An 18989-nucleotide genomic window follows, 5' to 3' on the forward strand; every position below is an offset into this window, starting at 1 on the left:
CAGACATAAACTGAACATGTTCCACAGACATGTGACTAACAGAAATGGAATAATGTGTCCCTGAACAAAGGGGGGGTCAAAATCAAAAGTAACAGTCAGTATCTGGTGTGGCCACCAGCTGCATTAAGTACTGCAGTGCATTTCCTCCTCATGGACTGCACCAGATTTGCCAGTTCTTGCTGTGAGATGTTACTCCACTCTTCCACCAAGGCACCTGCAAGTTCCCGGACATTTCTGGGGGGAATGACCCTAGCCCTCACCCTCCGATCCAACAGGTCCCAGACGTGCTCAATGGGATTGAGATCCGGGCTCGTCGCTGGTCATGGCAGAACACTAACATCCCTGTCTTGCAGGAAATCACGCACAGAAAGAGCAGTATGGCTGGTGGCATTGTCATGCTGGAGGGTCATGTCAGGATGAGCCTGCAGGAAGGGTACCACATGAGGGAGGAGGATGTCTTCCCTGTAACGCACAGCGTTGAGATTGCCTGTAATGACAACAAGCTCAGTCCGATGACGCTGTGACACACTGCCCCAGACCATGACGGACCCTCCACCTCCAAATAGATCCCGCTCCAGAGTACAGGCCTCGGTGTAATGCTCATTCCTTTGACGATAAACGCGAATCCGACCATCACCCCTGGTGAGACAAAACCGCGACACGTCAGTGAAGAGCACTTTTTGCCAGTCCTGTCTGGTCCAGCGATGGTGGGTTTGTGCCCATAGGCGACGTTGTTGCCGGTGATATCTGGTGAGGACCTGCCTTACAACAGGCCTACAAGTCCTCAGTCCAGGCTCTCTCAGCCTATTGCGGACAGTCTGAGCACTGATGGAGGGATTGTGTGTTCCTGGTGTAACTCGGGCAGTTGTTGCCATCCTGTACCTGTCCCGCAGGTGTGATGTTCGGATGAACCGATCCTGTGCAGGTGTTGTTACACGTGGTCTGCCACTGCGAGGACAATCAGCTGTCCGTCCTGTCTCCCTGTAGCGCTGTCTTAGGCGTCTCACAGTACGGACATTGCAATTTATTGGATTGGGCACATCTGCAGTCCTCATGCCTCCTTGCAGCATGCCTAAGGCACATTCACGCAGATGAGCATCTTTCTTTTGGTGTTTTTCAGAGTCAGTAGAAAGGCCTCTTTAGTGTCCTACGTTTTCATAACTGTGAATTGACTTAATTGCCTACCGTCTGTAAGCTGTTAGTGTCTTAATTGTTTATGGTTCATTGAGCAAGCATGGGAAACAGTGTTTAAACCCTTTACAATGAAGATCTGTGAAGTTATTTGGATTTTTACGAATTATCTTTTGAAAGACAGGGTCCTGAAAAAGGGACGTTTCTTTTTTTGCTGAGTTCATCATAGTCGTTAGTCCTCTTTAGTTGCTCTGTCTTTACCGTTAGATTTAGGTTTATTCATATACGTAGCAACTGTAAAAACCAAAATGATAACTTCTCTGAATTTGTCTATGAAACCTTAGTTTTCAGTCACTTGATTTAGTCTAACATGCTGACCACACCGTTCCATCACGCCCGTGTTGATTTTGTCCACCCACACCAGATGCGACCAGGATATGCAGGTTGAAATATCCAAACAAACTCTGAACCAACTGTATTAATTTGGGGACGGGTCAAAAAGCATTAAACATTTATGGCAATTTAGATAGCTAGCTTGCTGTTGCTAGCTAATTTGTCCAGGTATATAAACATTGTGTTGTTATTTTACCTGAAATGCACAAGGTCCTCTACTCCGACAATTAATCCAAGGATGAAACGGTAAACCGAGTTTGTTTCTAGTAATCTCTCCTCCTTCAGGCTTCTTCTTCTTTGGACTTTATATGGTGGTTGGCAACCAACTTTAAGGTGCATTACCACCACCGACTGGACTGGAGTGTGGACCTCAGTTCATCTTTCAATCACCCATGTGGATATATGCTCCTAAAAACCAATGAGGAGATGGGAGAGGCCGGACTTGCAGCGCATCAAGCTTCACAAATAGAACCAAGTTCGTTGACACGCGCAGGCAGTGTGGGTGCAATGATTTAATAACATGTATGTGTACATTTATTTTGCAATGCATGCGACGCCGGCGGTGTGGTCAGCATGTAAGCCTCCGGGTTATTTCTCTGTCAACATCTCTGTTGTCATTGCATTGGCCCTGGTGCGAGGAGGCACTGTAGCGTAAGCTGTGAGTCACCACTACATTGAAAGTCTCTCTGTAGCTGATAACGATGCCTCCATGCCTCCAGGTGATCTGAACAGAATGCACAGGATCAACAAGGAGGTGTACGTAAACCCAGAGTCCAGGGACAGGAGATGGCCGCAGGGCTCTGTAGGCAGGATTGGAGGTGGAGGGGGACTTACCCCCAGGGGAATATCAGGTAGCCCAACTCTCACTGGCACTCTGTAAATGTCAGTTTTCACTGTCCTGGTCTTTTGTATGTATGTGTGTGTGAATTGATGAGTCACCCTTCTCCATCCGTCCCTGCAGGTTTCTCCTTTGCCCAGACGTCCCAGTTCGCCCGTAGCAACGTGTTCAGTGATCAGCCTACTCCACAGCAGCTCCAGGATCAGGACACATACAAAGACTACCTGAAGCAGCAGGTACCTGGCCCTACAGCCCTCAACCTACACCCAGGGAGAACACCTCCACTGGCTCCACGGGAGTAATAATGGAACCATGCTATTGATCTGTGGATACTATGGATCAAACAAGAACCACAAAGGTTCTTGATAGGTGTTCAAAAGAGCCCGTCCAGGCTGTGCTCACAGACCACGGTCAGAGTGATGAACAGTGCTGTTTGTTTTGTGATGGACAGATCGAAGAGAAAAGGAGGAAGGAAGCGAAGGAGAGGGACCGTGAAAGGATGGAGGAGGAGAGGGAGGAGAAGAGGCTGGCAGAGCAGAGGGTTCTTATCCAGCAGGAGTTTGAGGAGGAGCAGCAGAGGAGGAAACGGAAGGAGATCGAGGTGAGGAGGAGGTTATCGTTTTTGATTAGATACATGAACCCACATTGGTTGAAGGATGCAAGTATTGAAACTGGATTCTGTATTTTCCCCTGCTTTAGCAAAGTGCCAAGAATGAAGAGCTGATCCGCCAGGCTGAGGAGCGCCGTAAAGAGGCGGACAGGAAGAGCAGGGAGGAGGAAGAGCGTGAGAGCAAGACCCTGAGACAGCAGGTTGAGAGGGAAAGACGGGCGCAAAAGGAAGAGGTGTGTAACATGTTCAGAAGATACTGGATACTGTAGAAACTACTTGGTGTTGTACTGAGCCGTCTGAGTGGGAGTTGTGCCATGTCCTTTATGCAGAGTCAGAGGGATCCGTCACCCCCTATCCCAGCCCTGCAGAAGAGACTGGGGAAGCAGCACCTCACTCCCAGACCTCCCTCTGCTGTCAGCCAGCTCTCCTCTAGGGCCCTGTCTGTAAGTAACTTAGTCACTAACCCTAGCTTCATGTCCACACCCTGGCTTAACCCTAGCCATAACCCTAACCCTGGTCGCGTTCGCCTGCTCAGACATTGCATGCAATAAACAATGGTTGTGTGACACTAAATGGACTGTGCAGTCGGGCACCAGATTGCTATAACCTATGATGTTGTAAACTGATACGTAAAATACCGATCCAGGCGTTGTACGATACTTCAGCAAAGCCTGGGCAGAGGCTTCATGTCCACACCCTGGCTCAACCCCAACACTAACCTTAACCCCTGCAGAGACACACACAAACACACATACACACTCACTCTCCTTGTTCCTTGTGTCCCCAGGAGCGTTCTATGTCAGCACCACACTCTCCACCTGTACCTGCCAGGAGAAACCAGCTCCGAGCCACAGGTTAGATAGAGCAGGGTTCCCCAAACTCGGTCCTGGGGCCCCCCCTGGGTGCACGTTTTGGTTTTTGCCTTAGCACTGAGATAGAGCACTCAAAGAAATACTGGAGAAAATACCTGACTTTACTGATATCTTCTCTCAACTATTTATCTTTCCCTTTCTCCACGGTCTGTCTGTCTCTACCTGTCCATCTCCCTGCCAGAGGACCAGCAGCAGGGTGTGATCAGCGAGTTGTCCACGCTGCGGAGACAGCTGCGGAGCGAACAGAGACGGCTGGAGGGGCAGCTGCTGCAGAGTGACAGAGAGGAGACAGACACACCCATCTCCACCAGGTAGGCAGGACAGACACACCCCTTACAGTAACACCAGGGCCACAGTAGGTCACGTTGACAAATCTAAACCATTTACCTTGAACAGTCTTGCCCTAATTGCCCAGGGTATGTTCAGGAGGAACAAACATTTCATGAATGGTGAATGCCCTTGGCTTCAATAACAGAACTTTGCTCTGGTCACGCATGGCTCTTCAAAGTGCTGCATGTATTCAAACACTAGTGCACCTTAAGAGCACTGGAGAATACATCTTTGAGCCTCTGCCAGTTAGAAGGCTTTCCTCAGGTCGTATAAGCAACCTATGCTGAATACCCCATCATGTCTGCTTCGGGTCTGAAAGAAACACTTGAAAGTGTCGAACATCCACAGGCCCAGGTACTATAGCTTTATTCTGACTCATCCCTGGAACAATACACTGTAATCCATGTTAATAAAAAAAAACTGATTTACCAGGCACTTATTCGTTCTGTAAGCTGTACGCTCGTCGGTTTATGGTTGCAAACAAAACATGCATATTTTATAGGGGCGACTGTGGCGTGTTGATGTTCCATTCTGTGTTGTGCCCAGGCGCAGAGGGCGCCCCCATGGGGACGTGTTTGAGATGGCACTCATCAGAGCCCAGGGGTCGTCCAGACGACCCAACTCTGGAACGGCTGCTGCAGCTGCCCATGTCAACATGCAGAACATCAGGGAATTTAACCAGCTCAAATACAGAGGTAAGTCAATGACACACTCTTTATACTATAACTGGACATGGGTCTTCTCCCTCTCACTTGTCATTCTCTTATTGATGCCCTCCCCAGATCAAATATAGAGGTTAATTGACAGCATATAGTGCATTCGGAAAGTATTCAGACCCCTTCACTGCTGCATCAGATGACCTGGCCTCCACAATCACCCAACCTCACCCCAATTGAGATGGTTTGGGAGGAGTTGGACCGCAGAGTAAAGGAAAAGCAGCCAACAAGTGCTCAGCATATGTGGGAACTCCTTCAAGACTGTTGGAAAAGCATTCCAGGTGAAGCTGGTTGAGAGAATGCCAAGAATGCCAAGATTCACCTTCCAACAGGACAACAACCCTAAGCACACAGCCAAGACAACGCAGAAGTGGGTTCGGGACAAGTCTCTGAATGTCCTTGAGTGGCTCAGCCAGAGCCCGGACTTGAACCTGATCGAACATCTCTGAAGAGACCTGAAAATAGCTGTGCAGTGATGCTCCCCATCCAACCTGACAGGACTTGAGAGGATCTGCAGAGAAGAATGTGAGAAACTCCCCAAATACAGGTGTGCCAAGCTTGTAGCGTCATACCCAATAAGACTCGAGGCTGTAATCGCTGCCAAAGGTGCTTCAACAAAGTACTGAGTAAATGGTCTGAATACTTATGTCAATGTGATTTTCCCATTTTTTAAAAAATATTTTATTTTTAATACATTTGCAAAAATGTATTAACCTGTTTTTGCTTTGTCATTATGGGGTATCGTGTATAGATTGATGAGGGAAAACCATATTTAATCTATTTTAGAATAAGGCTGCAACATAGCAAAATGTGGAAAAAGTCAAGGGGTCTGAATACTTTCCGAATGCACTGTACATCCCATGCAATTACAAGCCTATACCCAATTTTCTTCCTATAAGATAAACTCTATGATCCATTGCCAAGGCTTAGTTCATTCCTGCTGCTGCCCATCTGCTCTGTAAATTTAATTTAAGATCTATTTTGTTGAGGGATTCTGTGTTCTCTAGTTGCCAAGGTGACTGTCATTGTGGAATCCTGTTGTTTATGGTCAGGAATCCTTCTGCTATGATGCCGTTGGCTGTTGATGGAGCTAAATGAAACACACACCATACTGAACTACCCTGGCATCATGGCTCAACTATTCTGTTTAGCTTGGCCGGATGTGCAGCCCTCATCAAGTCTCCTTTCCGTCTCCTCTCCGCCACGCTATGGCATTACTCTCATGAGGTCATGGGTTGACTCATCTTAAAAGCCATCCATCAGTAACGGACAGTTTGGAAGGATAAACACAGAGGGAGAGAACACAGGGCTGAAACAAAGGAAATTGCCTTTGAATGGATTCCCAGTGCTGAGTTTTTGGGGGTCCAGAGGACACTTAGACACACAAACATTCACAAATGTGCATGTTAGAAAAAAGGACAAGTAGGTGCTAGACAAGCCCAAGCCCTATCTATGTGTACAACAACAATTGACCCTTCCCCACAACAATTGACCCCCTCCGCCCCACTCGGTTACTGTTGCAACCTCTCACAAATCATATCCTGATGTCGACAGCAGATGAGGGTTGTATTCATAACATGGCTAGCTAGCTTACATTTAGAAAAAACAAGGTATATTAACAAGGTATACTTACTAGCTAACTAGCTAGTGTTAGCAATGTTGGGTGGTCAATAAGACTGAAAACTAGCTAGCAAACCAGCTGAGCTAGCAAACAATGTAACAAAAGTATAATTTCAGATTCTAAAAATACTCCAACAGGCTCTGCGTTTCAGGAATCACAGTAGCAAGTACCACTGGTGCACTGTTACATTATTTAGCCATTTAAACCATTTGTTTTTGGATGACCATTCTCAGTTTTTGTAATGCCCTCAATGGCTATCATGTGTTTCAAACATGAGCTTGTCCGAGGAAGACAGTTGCTATCCATTGGAGCTCTGCGATTGGTTGGCCAAAATTCTGAGGCTGGCTTAGCGAAGTTAGTGCACATTAGTGTGCCTGTACATTACAGGGTGATGACAATATTGTATGCCTTTATGTATACAGGGGCAGATTTTGTGATTTGGAGGCCGGCGGTAGAGGCCATTCTGAGCCCCCCCATCCCTCCTCAGATTTGATTTATGGGATTTGTAGTAAAGACATGTAATTTAACTGTACAAATGTATTACCGTTTAATGTGCCATGACAACAACCAGTCATGATGTTTTCATCTGATTGTCAAACAAATCAATTCAAAATGTAGGTTACCTTTGTACATTCATCCAAAATAATTCCAGCATCCGAACAGTGCACTATGCACCTGCCAATTTTGCTTCAATTTGCAAGTGGCAGAAACTATCTCACCAGAGAAAGCATCCTATCGAGCGAAACAGTGCCCCGCTGTTTTACTATATATGTAGCCCATATATCTGATTCTGTCTGGCCCAAAATAGTATGACATACCATCATCTTTTTAGCCAGACAGCATCAGATACATGGGCTACACATACATGTCCCTTGCCTTGACGACAATGGTAATATTATCAGCAGCACTTACTGTATCCTGTGTCTTTTTACTACAGAAATGCGTATTGTGTCCTCCTAGAGTCTAAGGGCCTGGGGCTAGGTTTCTATTCAGCTAACATATGGAATTGTTTTAAGATGGTCATACTAAGGATCATTTAGCTGTTTTATTTGGAATTTTAGGACCCCTGTAGTATAAAAATGATTTGATGTTACATTGAATTTGGCCTTATTGCTGTTAGCCCATAGAAACGCATTGAATAACAGTCAAACATTATATCAAAACAAATTATGTTTTGAAGTGTCTGTCCTATATCTGATAGACATAAGAAAGCGCCGGGAAATGTTTTTTGTTTTTGCTGTGGAATTACCCGTATACCTTTTACATGGAAATGCCCTATTCACATAGATTACATTTTCAGCCCGGTACCTTCAGACGAGTCCCGTGGCACTTGTGGGGGACGGAGAGCAAAACGGAGATCACCATTGTGTTCGCGTTTTCATGAGCATCTTCGGGATGTCTCCTGGTCTGACAAACACCGCTGTAGCTTAAATTATATCTAATTATTTATTATCCTATTTTAATGGTACGGTCCATGGCCCTATACCCTAGACACCCACATGAATGGCCCAGATACTAAGGAGAAGTCCCTAACTGTTTTATGTGCATGCTGTAAGCGGTCTGTATGCAGCCAAAATGAGGTCAGGGACCAAGAGCAGCACTGCCCCCTCAAGATTCTGAGCCTGCTTGGCAGGGTTGGTCCTGCAAAGCCAAAGCCCCCTAAAGGGAGAGCATAATAAACAAGGAAATTCTCAAAGCTGCTAATGAGAACCTTGACGACCTTGTACCTAGCCGGTGGGGATTCCGGTGGGGTGCCCCCACCCAGGCAGTGGCAGTGCTGGCAACACTAGCTGCAGTAACCCATGGGGAGGGGGTCACACTCGGACATTCAGAGAGGGGGTATATTATTGTGGCCCTGGTGGCACGAAATCAAGTCGGACTGCATGGAGATGCTTGGGAACATGGTCAAAATGGATGACCGTATTGTGGGTGTTTCAGGAAGAAGGTGTACATTTGACCTCCATCATTTAGGATGTGACAATGGTAAATAAATCTCTACATTTATGCTCATTTTTTGCGCGGTCTTGCAGGCCTTCTCATGCAGCTGCAACTGCAAGTACATTTGTAAATCATGATCCATCTTGAGTTGGGCTCTGGGATGGTGCAATTGTTGAGAAAGTGAGCTTATGGTTGTGTGGGGGTAAGGGCTGAATGTGTGTGGGTGTATGTGTGTATCCCACAACTGTTGCGAAGGAAGAAGTAAAAGATGTTAGGGACTATAGAGGAAGATTCACAGCAATATGTAATAAAAATAGAGGTGAGGGCGATGGAAATGCATTTGGCAATGGATCTGCTTCGGTTCGGTGGATGGCGCTGTTACGCACGCCTCTGAGAAGAGGGAACGCAACTCCCTGCTACAACTCAACTCTCTGTGAAGTGCAAGAGGTATGGACTGCAGGTGCGAGAAAGGACGACAAAGGCAGAATTTACCGTTTACTAGGATTTATTTTCTTACACGGTAATATGGGGAAAAGGGGCTGGACGGAACCAAAGCAAAGAAAGTAAATATCAAAGTTCCCCCTCTCCTATCTAACCTGCCTACCCACTTAACTTACCTAACTTAGCACCACCTGGTGCCCTAACCAAAATACAGGGGGTGGTCCGCCCAGGTCTTACCTAGTGTGCCTAGACAGTAAATATACTACGGGTATATGTATGCCCGCGGGCCTCTTGCCTAAGCACTCCCAAAGTGCCTTCTCCTTCCCCCCTGGGAACAAATGAAACAGAGTAATTATTAACGATTTCACAAACACTCACAAACACAGGACATAGCAAAACTGCTACCAACAACAACAGTACATACCACACTTTCTGATACACAACCAACACTATATCACAATCTAATTTTTCTCTCTCTCAATCTCCAAATCTCTACTCCTTATCTCATCTCCTCTCCTCTCTCTCCAATCTCCTCTCTACTGAACAGAACACTGGTTTTTATATCTTCAGGTGGCAATGTTAATTAGTCAGCTGCTTCTTGACGAGGGGGCGGGGTCAGCTCCAATCACCAATTAGCCTGGGGTCGACCAATCAGCTGGTTGGGGAGTATTTCAGGAAGCCATCTCCTGAAACACACACACTCAAATACAAAACAGAACACAGAAACTGGGGAACGTAACACGCCCACCACAAAAATTGCAAACATACAGTTTGTAATAACAAAACCCAACGCTTCCCCAGTTAGTAAACCCGTGATAGAGCGTCAGCAACCACATTCATTGATCCCTTCACATAGGCTATCTGTACATTATATCCTTGTACAATCAGAGCCCACCGCATAAGGCGGCGGTTCTGATTGTACATTTGCTTTAAGAACACTAAAGGATTATGGTCCGTGAAGACCATTACAGGCAAGGCACTGGATCCCACATATACTTCAAAGAACTGTAAGGCTAGCAATAAAGCTAGCGTCTCTTGTTCAATTGTGGAGTACCTTGACTGACACGAGTTGAACTTACGGGAAAAGAAACTGACGGGCCGATCCACTCCGTCTTCATCTTCCTGTAAGAGAACCGCACCCACCCCCACTATACTAGCGTCAACCTCCAACTTAAAAGGTTTGTCAAAGTTGGGGGCGGCAAGCACTGGGGCACTACAAAGTAGCGCTTTAGCGGACTCAAAAGCATGGTTACAGTCCTTGGACCACCTAAATGGTACCTTGGGACTAAGCAGAGATGAAAGGGGAGCTACTACCGTCGAGAAATTCTTACAGAATGTACGATAGTACCCTACCATCCCTAGGAATCTGCGCAACTGGCCTCGAGTCGTGGGAGCAGGAAAAGCAACAATTGCCTCCACCTTGCCAGATACTGGGCGCACTTGACCTCGTCCCACTTGTTTCCCTAAGTAAGTCACCGTAGCCTTCCCAAACTCACACTTGGCCAAATTGAGGGTTAAAGAAGCATTCTCCAACCGCTGAAACACACTTTTCAAAGTGGAGAGATGATCAGACCAAGTAGACGAATGGATCACCACATCATCAAGGTATGCAGTACAATTTGGCACATCTGCAAACACAATGTTAACTAGACGCTGAAAAGTAGCAGGTGCATTACACATGCCAAAGGGCATCACAGTGTATTGTACAAAGTTATCAGGCGTAACAAAAGCCGATATGTCAGAAGCTCTAGAGGTCAGAGGCACCTGCCAATAACCTTTTAACAAATCTAACTTACTAACGTAAGAAGCAGAGCCAATTCTATCAATGCAGTCATCTAATCGAGGTAGAGGAAAAGAATCAGACTTTGTAACTGCATTTACACGACGATAGTCTGTGCATAAGCGGGACGTACTGTCAGGCTTAGGAACAAGAATACATGGGGAACTCCAGGAGCTGTTACTGGGTTTTGCCATGTCATTCTGTAATAAATAAGCTACCTCACTTTTCATTACCTCCCTTTTCTTTGCATTAACCCGGTACGGATGCTGACGTATAGGAGCAGCGTTCCCTACATCCACGTCATGTTCCAAGATGGATGTGCGACTCGGAACGTCCTGAAACACACTGAGAAAACTGTTTATCAATAGGATAAGGTCCTTCGTTTGATCGTTATCCAAATGTTCGATTTGAGAGGGTAACTTCTTTAGCATCTCTGAATTACATAGGCGTTCACACTGCTGTAACGTATGGCGTAACTCCAACCCATCCTCCTTATCCTCCTCTAGGTCCCAGCCAGGCTTCAGCACCACCGCAGCCACACTGGAGACGGCGGGCTGGACCGGCTTACTTGAGGAGCTGTCTGGAGTGTCACGTACATAATATGCTTTTAGCATGTTAACATGACACACACGGGAAGAACGCCTTCGATCTGGGGTCTTTATCACATAGTTGGTGTCACTGAGTTTCTTTTCCACCAGATATGGTCCAGAAAAACGTGCTGACAGAGATGAGCCAGGAATTGGCAACAAAACTAAAACTTGATCCCCTGGTGCAAAAGAACGGCCAACAGTCTTTTTGTCATAATGCACCTTCATGCGTTTTTGCGAAGAGGAAAGAGACTTTTGGGCCAACGCACATGCGGCGTGCAGTCTCTCCCGCATTTTACTGACATAATCCAACACATTTTTAGGGGCACTACTGGGTGTAGGAGATAAGATATGCTCCTTCAAAACTTTCAGCGGACCCCGTGGGGTGTGTCCAAACACAAGGTCAGCAGGGCTGAACCCTAAGGACTCTTGTATCGTTTCCCTAATAGCAAATAGGACAAAGGGCACCCCCTCATCCCAATCGGTACTGGTATCCATACAATACTTGCGTAGCATTGCCTTCAGCGTCTGATGCCAACGTTCGAGAGCCCCTTGACTCTCTGGATGATACGGACTTGAGACCTGATGGGAAATACACAATGTCTTTAACACATTTGAAAACAGCTTTGACATGAAGTTGGATCCCTGATCAGTTTGGATTACTTTAGGGAGTCCAAACGTAGAGAAGAACTTCACCAGTGCCTTCACCACAGTCTTAGCCGTTATAGTACGGAGAGGAATAGCCTCTGGGTATCGAGTAGCACTGCACATTATTGTTAGTAGGAACTGGTTACCTGACCTGGTTTTCGGCAACGGACCTACACAATCAACTATCACTCTTTCAAACGGTTCCCCCACCACAGGAATCGGGCAGAGCGGTGCTCGAGGAACTGTTTGATTCGCTTTCCCAGTGAGTTGACATACGTGACATGTTTTACAAAATTGGACCACATCAGACTTCAAACCTGGCCAAAAAAAATGACGAAGGACCCGGTTATAAGTCTTTGTGATCCCCAAATGTCCAGACCACGCCTGGTCATGGGCGAGTGACAGCACCTGCTGTCGGAACGGTGTAGGAACAACCACTTGACACACTTCACTCCATTCATTAACGGTGTCATGAGCTGCCCATTTACGCATCAAAACTCCTGCTTCCATAAAGTAGGCAGTCTCTTTAGTTTTAGCTTCCTCAATGGAAATTACCGAAGCAAAACACTTGCGAAGACTGGTGTCTCCTTTTTGACATTCAATCACCTTCTCAGGGGTGACAGACAAAAGAATGTCATGTAATTGGGGCGCGATTTCGCAGTCCCCTTCCTTAGTTTTCACAGGAGTAAAAACTGTCGGACTTGCAGAAGGAATACTCGGTGCATTGTCTTCTACTTCAACATTCTCAAAAATGGAACTAGCCAAATCCACCACATCTCCAAGCTTGCGAGATTGTGCCCTCGTTAAGACACAAGCAGGAAAAACATGTGGAAATGCTTGAACCAATTTCTCATCTGCAATTTTGATTTCTGGGTTGTCTACTACCTCTAACACAGGAGTAACGTTACCACCAGCAATATCATTCCCTAGTAGCAATGTGACTCCTTTTACTGGCAGTGTAGACACTACACCAACACGGAAACGTCCTGATACCAAATCTGACACTAAGTGAACCCAGTGTAATGGTACAGGTACTGTTTTTGTCTCTATGCCCTGTAATATAACATGTGACCCACAATATGTTTCAGGAGACCAGGGTAAAGCATCAGTAATGATTACTGACTGTGCCGCCCCAGTGTCTCGTAAGATTTTAATTGGCTTTTGATCAGCTTGTTCTCCAGTTAAGGAAACACAACCGGTAGAGATAAACGGAGCATAAACAGGATCCGGTTTCTCAAATGCTGAACCAATACCTCGGACCAACGGACGAGCCAAAGACTTGACTAAACCCAAACTTTTCCTTTTTGGGGACGGTGACTGGGACTGTTTCGGTTTATTTTTCAAAACTGGGCAGTCCGCAATCACGTGACCCTTTTGGTGACAGTAAAAACATTCACGGATTTCTTGAAAAGGTTTGTCAGAGGAAAAGCGACCTGAACGAGGCACTGATGACGTAATCAGTCTACCTTCAAAACGAGGTGCACCAAAGACAGTCTTGTGTGTCAAAGCATACTCATCTGCCAACACTGCTGCCTGGGCCAATGTCACCACTTTCTGTTCATTTAAATGAACTACAATTCTATCAGGGAGGTTGCCTTTAAAATCCTCCAACAGCATCAACTCCCGAATATCAGCAAATGTGTTAGCTTTGCTGGCTGAACACCATCGATTAAACAGAGACTCTTTGTCCCTAGCAAACTCAACAAAAGTACGGTGAGAGGGTTTCTTGTGGTTCCTGAAGCGCTGTCTATAAGCTTCAGGCACCAACTCATAAGCCCGCAACACGGTAGTTTTAACTGTTTCGTAATGTAAACTGTCTTCCAGCGAGAGAGCAGCTACTACTTCCTGGGCTTTCCCAGACAATTTACATTGTAACAGGAGCGGCCAAACCTCAAGTGGCCAATGTAGCGCAGCGGCCACACGCTCAAACGCAGAGAAATAGGCATCAACTTCCGACTCTCGGAATGGAGGGACTAAAGCGATATTTTTACTCACATCAAAGTGGGCTTGATGATGAGCAGCTTTTGGAGTCGCACTGGAGCCAGCATCTAGCTCCAGTTGTCGAATCCTCACCTCCTTGTCGATTTCCATTTTCCTAAGTTCAAGTTCAAAATGCATCTGTCTCTCCTTATCTTTTTGCTGCATTTCTAACCGGGCCAGCCTCACCTTCAGCCTTGCGGTACCGTCTGAACGACCTGAAGCAGAAGATAAAGGATCGAATCGAGGCAATGTAAAGGGGGTACGAGCAACCCCTTCCTTCGCCCTGTCCTCCGACTTGGCATCGGAAGGTCTACCCGTCTCCTCTCCTTGCAATGAGAGAATTCTTTCTCTCACTAAACCCTCCCTGACTAGCACCAAAAGCTCAGCCTTTAGGGCTTTCTCAGGGATAACAAATCCATAATGGTCAGCTATAGCTATAAGGTCTACTTTTCGAAACCTCACCAAACAATCAATAGAGGGCGCATCAATGAACTTGGAGATGGCTGAGGCAGCCATCTTGTACACAGCAATTTACTGAACACACTAACTAAACAAGTCATCCAAACTCACAACCTACCATCACACCTCAATCACTAACCACAGAGAGCTCAGTGCAGCAGGGTCCGGTGGGTTTAATGGAATCCCGGATGAGCCCCCATTATGTTACGCACGCCTCTGAGAAGAGGGAACGCAACTCCCTGCTACAACTCAACTCTCTGTGAAGTGCAAGAGGTATGGACTGCAGGTGCGAGAAAGGACGACAAAGGCAGAATTTACCGTTTACTAGGATTTATTTTCTTACACGGTAATATGGGGAAAAGGGGCTGGACGGAACCAAAGCAAAGAAAGTAAATATCAAAGTTCCCCCTCTCCTATCTAACCTGCCTACCCACTTAACTTACCTAACTTAGCACCACCTGGTGCCCTAACCAAAATACAGGGGGTGGTCCGCCCAGGTCTTACCTAGTGTGCCTAGACAGTAAATATACTACGGGTATATGTATGCCCGCGGGCCTCTTGCCTAAGCACTCCCAAAGTGCCTTCTCCTTCCCCCCTGGGAACAAATGAAACAGAGTAATTATTAACGATTTCACAAACACTCACAAACACAGGACATAGCAAAACTGCTACCAACAACAACAGTACATACCACACTTTCTGATACACAACCAACACTATATCACAATCTAATTTTTCTCTCTCTCAATCTCCAAATCTCTACTCCTTATCTCATCTCCTCTCCTCTCTCTCCAATCTCCTCTCTACTGAACAGAACACTGGTTTTTATATCTTCAGGTGGCAATGTTAATTAGTCAGCTGCTTCTTGACGAGGGGGCGGGGTCAGCTCCAATCACCAATTAGCCTGGGGTCGACCAATCAGCTGGTTGGGGAGTATTTCAGGAAGCCATCTCCTGAAACACACACACTCAAATACAAAACAGAACACAGAAACTGGGGAACGTAACAGCGCTGTGTGCACTTTTCGAAGGATGGATCCCAGTCGGTCCGGGGCTGTGCGATGCGGGGGGTCGGGGGTGGTCTGCCGGTCATTGGGATGACAACCCAACTCGAGATGGGGGCTTTTGGCGGGTGGAATAGTGGGGACCAATTGGAGGTTTGCTTAGTGGAGATGCAAATGTCATGGTACAACTATATAGACACTCAATCATTATGTTACTTTTTAATAGGACGTTTACAAACATATATTTTGATAAAAATAATTGAAAGGTGTGTCTCATTATGGTAAGTGGTGAAATAAGTATAGCCAGTTACAATTGTAATGGCTTAGCAGATAATAAGAAAAGACGATCAGTATTTACCTGGCTAAAAGAGAAGGATTATAATATCTACTGTTTACAGGAAACCCATTCGACAGTTTTAGATGAAGTTTTGTGGAAAAAGAACTGGGGGGGCGAAATATATTTCTCCCATGGGCAAAGAAATTCAAAAGGGGTGATGGTTTTAATTAATAATAACTTTGATCCAAATGTGCAACTTGTCCAAACAGATCCTCAAGGTAGATGGATTATTTTAAATATGTTATTGGACAATAAACATATATGGCTTATTAACCTATACGGTCCGAATAATGATGATCCAAGCTTCTTTGACAATATATATAAGAATGTATCAACTCTACAAGCAACACTAGACTCTATTATTATAGTGGGAGATTTTAATACGGTCTTAAATACCTCTATGGACCGGAAAGGAAATCACACTACAAACTATCACCCTCAGGCACTTAAGGAAATCAGGAATGTCATGGATATATTGGAATTAGTGGATATATGGAGACTTAAATACCCTGACCTAGTGAGATATACATGGCGGAGGCTTAATCAAGCTAGTCGCCTTGACTACTTTCTTATATCATTCTCTCTGGCACCAAAAGTTAAAAAGTGTTTGATAGGGGACAGAATGCGGTCGGACCATCACATAATTGGCATATATATTACTCTTACAGAATTTCCACGTGGGCGAGGATATTGGAAATTTAATCAAAGCCTACTAGATGATAAATTGTTTAGAACTAGGACAGAAGAATTTATAACTGACTTTTTTAGACATAACATAGGTACAGCAGATCCCCATATTGTATGGGACACTTTTAAGTGTGGCTTTAGAGGCCATGCAATTCAGTACTCATCTATAAAACAAAAGCAATTTCGATCAAAAGAGTCCATATTAACAAAGGAAATTGAAGGACTAACAGTACAGTTAGATAACAATAAAAACGGTACCATAGAGGCACAGAATAAGTTAGAGGAAAAACAAAAAGAAATGGAGGAACTTATTCAAGAAAGATCCAGTGTAATATATTACAAAAATAAAGCGAACTGGATGGAATATGGGGAAAAATGCACCAAATTCTTTTTCAATCTTCAATATAGAAATGCTACCAAAAAAAACGTATTAAAACTTGTTACAAATGATGGAGTCACGCATGATTCACCAAATGATATTTTGAAAGAGGAAGTAAAGTACTTTAAGAATATATTTTCGTTTCAGGCTCCTCCATCTCCACTAACTGAAACTAATTGTATGGATTTTTTCCCTAATAATAATGTAAAATTAACATCTGTACAGAAAGACTCATGTGAAGGCCTAATTACAGAGGAGGAACTACTTGATGCAATTGGGGCCTTTAAGGATGGGAAAACTCCAGGACTGGATGGCATACCAGTGGAAGTATACAAACATTTTTTTGATATACTCAAAGGACCATTATTAGCTTGTTTTAACCACTCCTATATAAATGATAGATTATCAGACACGCAACAAGAAGGTGTGATATCATTATTACTGAAACAGGACCCAAGTGGTATATATAAAGATCCAGTCCATTTAAAAAATTGGAGACCTCTTACACTTCAGTGTTGTGATGCAAAAATCCTAGCAAAATGCTTGGCGCATAGAATAAAAAAAGTTTTGTCAGATATTATTCATCCTAATCAGACAGGTTTTTTACATGGACGATACATTGGAGATAATATAAGGCAAGTACTGGAAACAATAGAACACTATGAAATATCGGGGACACCAGGCCTGGTTTTCATAGCTGATTTTGAAAAGGCTTTTGATAAAGTACGACTGGAGTTTATATATAAATGCCTAGAATATTTCAATTTTGGGGAATCTCTTATAAAATGGGTAAAAATTATGTATAGTAACCCTAGGTGTAAAATAGTAAATAATGGCTACATCTCAGAAAGTTTTAAACTATCTAGAGGAGTAAAACAAGGTTGTCCACTATCGGCATATCTATTTATTATTGCCATCGAAATGTTAGCTGTTAAAATTAGATCAAACATTAATATTAAGGGATTAGAAATCCAGGGCCTAAAAACTAAGGTGTCATTGTACGCTGATGATTCATGTTTTCTTTTAAAACCACAACTAGAATCTCTCCACGGCCTCTTAGAGGATCTAGATATATTTGCTATCCTCTCTGGATTAAAACCAAATTATGATAAATGTACCATATTACGTATTGGATCACTAAAAAATACACATTTTACATTGCCATGTAGTTTACCAATTAAATGGTCTGACGGTGATGTGGACATACTCGGTATACAAATCCCAAAAGAAAGAAATGATCTCACTCCAATAAATTTTTATAGAAAGTTAGCAAAAATAGATAAGATCTTGCTACCATGGAAAGGAAAATACCTGTCTATTTGTGGGAAAATCACCCTGATTAACTCTTTAATCATATCACAGTTTACCTATTTGCTTATGGTTTTGCCTACACCTAGTGACCTGCTTTTTAAATTATATGAACAAAAAATATTCCATTTTATTTGGAACGGCAAGCCAGATAAAATTAAAAGGGCCTATTTATATAACGAATATGAATTCGGAGGGCAGAAATTATTAAATATTAAAGCATTAGACCTCTCACTAAAGGCATCAGTCATACAAAAGTTATACTTAAATCCAAACTGGTTCTCTAGTAGATTGGTACGAATGTCTCATCCTATGTTCAAGAAGGGCCTTTTTCCCTTTATTCAGATTGCTCACTTTCGGTTGCTTGAAAAGGAAATAATCTCCAAAATATCTTTATTTTTTAAGCAAGCCTTAGAAAGTTGGTTGCAATTTCAGTTTAATCCACCTGAAAGGACGGAACAAATAGTACAACAAATCTTGTGGTTAAATTCAAATATAGTAATTGATAAAAAAACTGTATTTATCGAAGAAATGTTTAAAAAAGGTATAATTTTTGTGAATGATATCATAAATAGGACTGGTGGAGTAATGTCACACATGCAGCTAACGCAGACATATGGAAATGTCTGCTCTACCCAAAATTACAACCAATTAATTGCAGCATTACCACAAAAATGGAAGAGGCAGGTGGAAGGGGATAAAAGTAAGGAACTTGTATGTCGGCCTTATATTAAAGAACATAAATGGTTAAAGAAAAGTGTGATAAATAAAAACATATACCAATTTCATTTAAGGACCAAAAAACTTACAGCTGTGCCATATAAATTGCAAAATAGTTGGGAAGAGATTTTCGATGTACCCATTCCATGGCACATGGTGTATGAATTGATACGCAAAACAACGCCGGATTCAAAACTTCGAATTTTTCAAT

General features: G+C 44.0%; 1 protein-coding gene across 1 annotated transcript in view; it reads left to right on the top strand.

Moving 5' to 3' along the window:
* Positions 1-18989, top strand: part of LOC120027715 (centrosome and spindle pole-associated protein 1-like) — a 33723-nt gene that overhangs the window by 8665 nt on the left and 6069 nt on the right. Inside the window, exons 11-18 of the mRNA XM_038972704.1 lie at positions 2244-2375; positions 2486-2598; positions 2814-2963; positions 3062-3205; positions 3302-3415; positions 3760-3826; positions 4026-4155; positions 4721-4869. Coding sequence (XP_038828632.1) covers positions 2244-2375; positions 2486-2598; positions 2814-2963; positions 3062-3205; positions 3302-3415; positions 3760-3826; positions 4026-4155; positions 4721-4869 — 999 coding nt within the window. The remainder of the gene's footprint in view (positions 1-2243; positions 2376-2485; positions 2599-2813; positions 2964-3061; positions 3206-3301; positions 3416-3759; positions 3827-4025; positions 4156-4720; positions 4870-18989) is intronic.

Source organism: Salvelinus namaycush, chromosome 33 (assembly GCF_016432855.1).
Source record: "Salvelinus namaycush isolate Seneca chromosome 33, SaNama_1.0, whole genome shotgun sequence".
Lineage (NCBI taxonomy): Eukaryota > Metazoa > Chordata > Actinopteri > Salmoniformes > Salmonidae > Salvelinus > Salvelinus namaycush.